Source organism: Lactuca sativa, chromosome 7 (assembly GCF_002870075.4).
Source record: "Lactuca sativa cultivar Salinas chromosome 7, Lsat_Salinas_v11, whole genome shotgun sequence".
In the NCBI taxonomy this organism is placed as follows: Eukaryota; Viridiplantae; Streptophyta; class Magnoliopsida; order Asterales; family Asteraceae; genus Lactuca; species Lactuca sativa.
Genome location: NC_056629.2, coordinates 116,250,546 through 116,258,335, shown reverse-complemented (window position 1 = coordinate 116,258,335; position 7,790 = coordinate 116,250,546). Strand labels below are relative to the sequence as shown.

General features: G+C 33.5%; 1 protein-coding gene across 1 annotated transcript; it reads left to right on the top strand.

Annotated features, from left to right (window-relative positions):
• The first annotated feature begins 237 nt into the window (after window positions 1–237).
• LOC122195050 (uncharacterized) lies at window positions 238–1,679 on the top strand. Its single transcript, XM_042896514.2, has 2 exons — window positions 238–660; window positions 749–1,679. Exons 1-2 carry the CDS (start codon window positions 434–436, stop codon window positions 1,536–1,538), a joined length of 1,017 nt encoding a protein of 338 aa, XP_042752448.1. The 5' UTR covers window positions 238–433; the 3' UTR covers window positions 1,539–1,679.
• The last annotated feature ends 6,111 nt before the right edge of the window (window positions 1,680–7,790 follow it).

Here is a 7,790-nt window from a genome sequence, read left to right as displayed (position 1 = left end):
ATCAAGTTACCAAGAGGAAAACATCAATTAAAAAGGAAGGCTACACATATATCTGCTATACCTATGTTTGAATTGACATTAGATGAAGAAATTAATGATGACCAAATTATTGAAGATGTTTTCCGCAGTACTTCAATAGGTGATCATAATTATACAAAATTTAATATTATTTATTTATATTTTTAATTATATTAAGAAATTTTTATTATTTATGGTATTCAACAGATTACTTGGATCATAGAGACCAGACTTTTATATGCCAGATGTGTCATGCAAAACTATGGAAAGATGAATTTATTAGAAGGAACAAAAAAGTAATACATCTTATTCCTTATGTTGTGGTTACGGCAAAGTTGAGCTACCACCCTTAAAAGAAGCACCTTCATCTTACAAAAATCTTTACCGTTCCGTAGATTCTAAAAGCAAATACTTCATGAAGAACATTCGACGTTACAATTCAATGTTTTCATTTACATCAATGGGAGGCAAAGTTGATTCATCTATCAACACAGGCAACACATCATACATATTCAGACTTAGCGGTCAAAATTATCATAGTATGGGAAGTCTTCTACCTACAGGTGGATCAAGACCAAAATTCTGCCAGTTATACATATATGATACGGAGAACGAGATTTCAAATAGATCGACAAGTATTGGGTATATTTTTACAATCAACTTCAATAAATCATTTCACATCATTTAACTTTTTTACTAACAATAAATATTTTTTATAATATCTTTTCAGTGGACCAACAAGTGCTTCTACATCAAGTTCAAGACCATATGATCTCCAGATTATAGAATTTTTGAAGGTTATGTTAGATTCAAACAATGCGTTGGTCAAGTTTTATAGGATGGTAAGAGACAGTCTTCATGAAAATCCTGGCGCTAATTTGAAGTTAAGACTAATCGGAAAAAGAGAACAAGATGGAAGGACGTATAACTTACCAACTTCTTCTGAGGTAGTTGCTTTAATTGTTGGTGACATTCGTGACTCAATTGAAAAAAGAGACATCATTGTTGAAACCTCATCAGGATTACTAAAGCGTATCAGTGAATTACATCCTTCTTCCCTTGCTCTTCGGTATCCATTACTATTTCCATATGGTGATGATGGTTACATAGTTGGCATCCTTCATAGAGGTATTACATCTTCAAGTAACAGCAAGCACCCAACATGTACGATGAGAGAATTTTTCGCTTACAGAATTCAAGATAAAGATCAATCGTTCTCACTACTTCTTAATGCAAAAAGGTTGTTCCAACAATTTTTAGTTAATGGTTATACCATGATTGAAAGTGTGCGATTATTTTTCAAACTTAAGCAACAAAAAATTCTTATATGTGAGTCTTATGAGAATTTGCGTAATCATCAAGCACATGGGAGTACATATATCTCAGACGTTGGGCAACGTGTGATCTTACCTTCTTCATTTACTGGTGGTGCACGTTATATGATGCAAAACTATTTGGATGCCATGTCGCTATGTAAATGGTTTGGATATCCATATTTTTTTCATTACCTTTACGTGTAATCCAAAATGGCCAGAAGTTCAAAGGTTTCTTAAGGACACTCCACTTCATCCTGAAGATAGACCAGATATATTATGTAGGTTATTTAAGATTAAGTTGGATGCATTTATTAAAGATTTAAGGGAAAATGAAATTTTTGGCAAAGTTCAAGCAGGTATTTGAAACTATATATATATATATATATATATATATATATATATATATATATATATATATATATATATATATATATATATATATATTTCTATATCTTCTTTAGTTGCTAACTTGTATCCTTTTTGTATATTTTTATATGCAGTGGTTTACACAACTGAATTTCAAAAAAGAGGTTTGCCTCATTGTCATATATGTCTGTTTATGCATTCTGACTGCAAGCTTCCTACAGTTGAATATATCGATCCTATCATTTCTGCTGAGATTCCAAATATTGATGAAGAACTAGAATTGTATTCACTTGTCAAGGAGTTCACGATTCACAGTTCATGTGGAGCTCAAAATTTCAATTGCCTATGCATGGTGGACAAAAAGTGTTCTAAAAACTTTCCAAAACAATTATGTAATTATACTTCAGTTGATTCAGACGGGTTTCCCTTATATAAAAGAAGAAATGATAAAATTTTGTTGAAAAATCCGGTGTTCAGTTAGATAACAGAAATGTTGTTCCATACAACAAATATCTGTTAAAAATATATCAGGCACACATTAATGTTGAATGGTGCAATCAAGGATCTTCTATAAAATATTTATTTAAATATATAAACAAAGGTCCTGATAGAGCGAGTGTTGCTATGGTGCAAAGCAATAATGATTCTGATAACAACGATGTAGTGGATGAAATCAAAGAATACTATGATTGTAGATATATATCTGCATGTGAAGCATCATGGAGAATTTTTAAATATGATGTTCATTATAGGCATCCTACTGTGATTAGACTACCTTTTCATTTTCCTGGTCAATAACAAGTTGTATATGAGGCAGACAATGATATTGAAGATGTTCTTGACCGAACTTCAGTTGCTTCTTCAATGTTCATATATTGGATGAAGTGTAATGAGATCAATAAAGAAGCACGAAAACTTACATGTGTTGAATTTCCTACCAAGTTTGTTTGGAAAGCTAAACTTCAAACTTAGAAGCCAAGGGAAGTTGGATTTTCTATTGGTAGAATTCGCCCCGTTTCACCTAAGCTTGGCGAAGCATATTTTTTAAGAATTATTTTAAATAAAGTGAAAGGTCCAAAATCCTTCGAAGAAATTCGCACGGCCAATGGTGAAATTTGTTCTTCTTTTAAAGATGCATGCTATAATCTGGGCCTTTTGGATGATGACAAAGAATCCATTGAAGCAATTAAGGAAGCAAGTCTTTCTGGATCTGGTTTTTATCTACGTTTCTTATTTGCTACGATGTTATTATCCAGCAGTTTGTGTAACCAGAGATTGTGTGGGAAAACACATGGGAATACCTGTTAGATGGAATTCTTTATACTCAACAAAAGAGATTAAAGTCTCCAGGTATTATATGTTTATTAAATTATTATTAAAACCGTATCATATAAATTTCCAATATGCACTCAATTACATTTTACGTCCCACTTAATCTCTTTTTTAATATGTTGTAAGTAATATAGTATTGTTCGTACAGGTTTATCACTAAACGAAGATCAAATTAAAAACTTGACTTTGTTTGAGATAGAACAAATTTTACTCTGAAACAATTCCATTCTCAAGGACTATAGAAGGATGCCTTACCCAGATGCTGATTTGGTTTCATCTTCAAACAATCGTTTGATAGCCGAGGAGCTAGATTATGACATACCAAATATGAAGAATGAGTTTGATCGGCTCTTTGTTTCATTAACCGACGAGCAACGCAACATTTTTCTTGATATAATGGCTAAGGTTAAAAATAATAACGGAGGTGTATTTTTTATTTATGGTTATGGTGGAACGGGTAAGACATTTCTCTTGAAGACAATTTTTGCAGCAATTAGATGCTAATGAGAGATTGTTGTAAACGTTGCTTCAAGCGGGATCACTTCATTATTATTGACTGGAGGCAGGACAACACACTCTCGATTTATAATTCCCAAAAATCCTATCGAGGATTCTTTTTGTAGAATAAATCCAAAGAGTGATCTTGCAAGTTTAGTAAGAAAAGTGTCATTGATCATTTGGGATGAAGCACCTATGGTACACAAGCATACATTTGAAGCTTTAGATCGAACTTTGAAGGATATATTACGATTTGTCGATCCTGCAAACTCAAATATTCCATTCGGATGGAAAGTGATTGTTTTTGGAGGTGATTTCAGATAAATTCTACTTGTTGTTCCGGGCGGCAGTAGACAAAACATTGTTAATTCTTCTTTAAGTTCTTCGTATTTATGGAAACAATGCAAAGTCCATAAATTAAAAAAATGACGTTAACAGTTGGAAGCGATTCATCTGCTGTTGATCGAATAACGGGTTTTTCAAACTGGCTTTTGGACATAGGAGAAGGTAATCTTGGTGGTCCGAATGATGGTGAAGCAATTGTTGATATTCCAGAAGATATTCTTATTATTGATCCATGTGATCCTATTGGTTCATTAATCAATTTTGTATATCCTTCCATTCTTGAAAACTTCAACATTGCACGTTATTTTCAAGAAAGAGCAATACTTGCTCCCAAGAATGAAGTTGTCCAAGAAATAAATGATCGGTTTCTAAAATTGATTCTAGGAGAGCAAAAAGAATATTTAAGTTCAGATAGCCTCTGCCAATCTGAGTTTGTCCATGATCAGTTTGATGCAAATTTATACTCACCTGATGTTTTAAATGGTCTTAAAATCTCAGGTATGCCAAACCATAATCTCATTTTAAAAGTTGGTGTTCCAGTTATGTTATTGAGAAACATTGATCAAAAAAATGGCTTATGCAGTGGCACCGGACTATAGGTCAAATCTTTGGGCAAACGTGTTATCGAGGCAGTTATCATATCTGGAAGTAATATTGGAAAACGGACTTTTACTCCAAGAATGTATTTAACTTCTACTAAAAACAAGACCTCGTTCAAATTCCAAAGAAGACAATTCCCATTAGCTGTATGTTTTGCAATGACAATTAACAAGAGTCAAGGATAGTCTTTATTGAAGGTTGGATTGTTTCTCAAGGATCCTGTTTTTACACATGGTCAATTGTGACAACCCGAAATTTCTATTCTGTACAAACATGTCAGTTCAATAGAAGTCAGAGCAGTTGCTGTTAATTTTCAGACTTTTTAGAATAAGTTTGAGTATTTCAGGATTTACACTTTAGGAAATATCAGGAGAGAGGATGCCCTAGAGTATTTTGTGCATCTAATAAGTTTCAAAACTCCAATAGTTTGAATTTTACGACTCAAATGATATTTTTGGACCAAAAACTCAACGGACTATGTAAAGGGCACTTAGCCATTTTTAGTTCATTTCTTCGATTGCAACTAGAGAAAAGCCCGATTCTCTCCCAAGGATCTTCAATCTTTTGTCCCAAATTGTAAGTAATTCAACCCTAGAGTGTATTAAAGTGTATTACATGCTTAGATATGATTGAAAACACTCATGAATAAAAAGAAAAAGGAGTTTACGGCCCAAGATCTTCTTGGACCGCAAACCCTATTTTGGGTGCCAAAGTGCTCCCAACTCTTTCCTTATGCTTAGAAAAGAGTATGGAACCTTACCTTGATGTGTTTAGCACATCAAAATCATAAGTTACCCCATTGATAGGTGTTTACGGTTTGGGGATCTCCCAAAACCGTAAACTCCCCAAAGGATGTATAAAAGACCCATATTCCTTCCTATGCCTTAGTAACTAACTTGGATCCATTCTTTGATGAACTAAGGACTTGAAAACCCCCAAAATACCATAAAACTTATGAGTTTACGGTAGTAAACTCAAAGGAAAATGTTTTAGGGACCGTAAACTCCAAATAGGAGTGAAATGGTGCCCTAGTTCCTTCCTTAGTCACATACTTCAAGTAGAAAAGCTTCTAGGGACTTTTAAGGCTTCAAGCATCAAATGGTCAAAAGTATGTGAGATTACGGCCGTAAACTCAAGGGTTTATGACCATAAACTCTTTTGTTAGTGAGCACAAAACCGTAAACTCCCTAATGGAGTTTTCCTTGAACCCCAAGCACACTAGCCTTTCCCTACAACACTTAGATGCAATCCTTGGGACTTATAACACTTGTATAAGGTGTTTATCATGATCTAGGGTGTCTTAACTTTGTTTATTAGTTGTTTAAAGACTAATTAGATACATATATGTGATATTATATGTTAACTAGGATCATAGAGTGTGTTCAAGTCTTCACTTGACACCTAGCAATCCTACGTCTTCAGTTCATCCAAACCACCAACTACAGGTGAGTTCATGCCCCTTGAATTAACCTTTTAAATGTTTTAAATGTTTATAAATGCTTTATAGGGGGGGGGGGGGGGGAATACAAGTTGAATCATGTTTAGTTATTATATCAATCACATGTGATTAATAATTAACATGCCAATGGCTTTACTTTACGTAACTGTTTTACCAATCAGATTTCTTCGAATGTTTATCTTAAACGTTTTTAGGTGTTTAAAACACTTTATTAAATTGTTTATTAAACACTGTATGTTCATTTCAAACCCTGTTACATTGTGTTTCAAGCAAAGGTTTCCTTTATACTTAAATTGTTTTTGTCAAACAAATACGTCCAACCTGTTTTGTAAACTGACATCAAGTCGATCTTTTCTTATGTATTAATCTTTTTCAAAGGTTTTATAAAACTCCTTATATGCTTTTATTTTGTCAATTGCATGACTGTATATGTATAGTTATATAAATAATGTTTAAAAGACTTAGGAAGGCTAACCCGCTTTATTTCCTTTTCCCCGTTGGGATGTGGCCTGGTAGGGTATCGGGTATCCGTCCGAAGGTCGTTTAACTATCAGTTATATATCATGTATACATATAGAGACATAAAATTTTTCCTCAGTCAGTTCAGTACCTTTGGGTAGCAAAGGCATACTTCAGGTTATACACGTACATGGTTAGTAACTATTATAGGTATAGTTAGGAGATACCACTTACCATTCCAATTACAAGGAATCACACAAGAGTCAGTTCATTCATGAGTCTATACTAGTACATTACGTGTTACATGAGTACGTTTACATAGATATGCTTACATGAATACGTTTACATAGATACACTTACATGAATACGTTTACATACGCTTACATGAATACGTTTACATAGATACGCTTACATGGATACGTTTACATAGATACGCTTACATGAATACGTTTACATAGATACGCTTAGATGAGTACGTTTACATACATAATCTATGATGAGTTACTATTACATATTATATGTGTAGATATTGTTATATAGTTCTCCTTCTTATCTTTATCTTGTGATACAATCACATAATCGACGAGATAGATTGGACTTTATATCCTAGTACCAAAGGATACTTTGTGGGACTAACCATTCCTATCACCACTGTTAGCTACAGAGGTAAATGCACATCTACGGATGTCTTCGGTTGATACCATTACATGTATACTTTAAGGGACTAACTATTCCTACACCCAACTGTTAGCAACAGAGGTAAATGTACATCTACGGATGTCTTAAGTTAACACTGTTAGTTATCCTAGTACAAAAGGATAATACTTAGGTCATTATATTATTTCTTCCTTTACTTTGTGACACATTCACATGATCGACGAGGTAGGATATATTTGATATAGATACCTATTTTCCTTATTACCTTTATATTGTGACTCATACACATAAACGATGAGGTATACTATAGTTTTATACTAATAGTTAATCAGGGAAAAACCATCACATTTACAAGGACTACTTTCAAAACAGTAGGGTCTTGGTAGAAGACTACTTTCAAAAGAGTAGGGTCTTGGTAGAAGACTACTTTCAAGACAGTAGAGTCTTGGTAGAAGACTACTTTCAAAACAATAGGGTCTTGGTAGAAGACTTCTTTTATAGGGATCATAGGGATTTCTAGGGTTATTCAAACGCTTTCCATTACTTACAAACATTTACATACTTATACGAGCTTTCTTTCAAAACAATGTCAAGGCTTTCATTACAAGTTCTATAAATCAAAGACACATTAATACTTATGAATTCACCAGCTTTTTGGTTGATACTCGCTTTCAAAATAACTTGTATTCTCAGGTCACAAATAAACAGGTACGACGACCAAGGTTGTGAAGACGGAGCAG

Bases quoted from the DNA above. Each gene is read 5' to 3' on its own strand.
- LOC122195050 (XM_042896514.2), top strand. From the start codon at position 434: ATGAAGAACATTCGACGTTACAATTCAATGTTTTCATTTACATCAATG. The intron at 661-748 runs GTATATTTTTAC...ATATCTTTTCAG, and splicing joins AATAGATCGACAAGTATTGG to TGGACCAACAAGTGCTTCTA.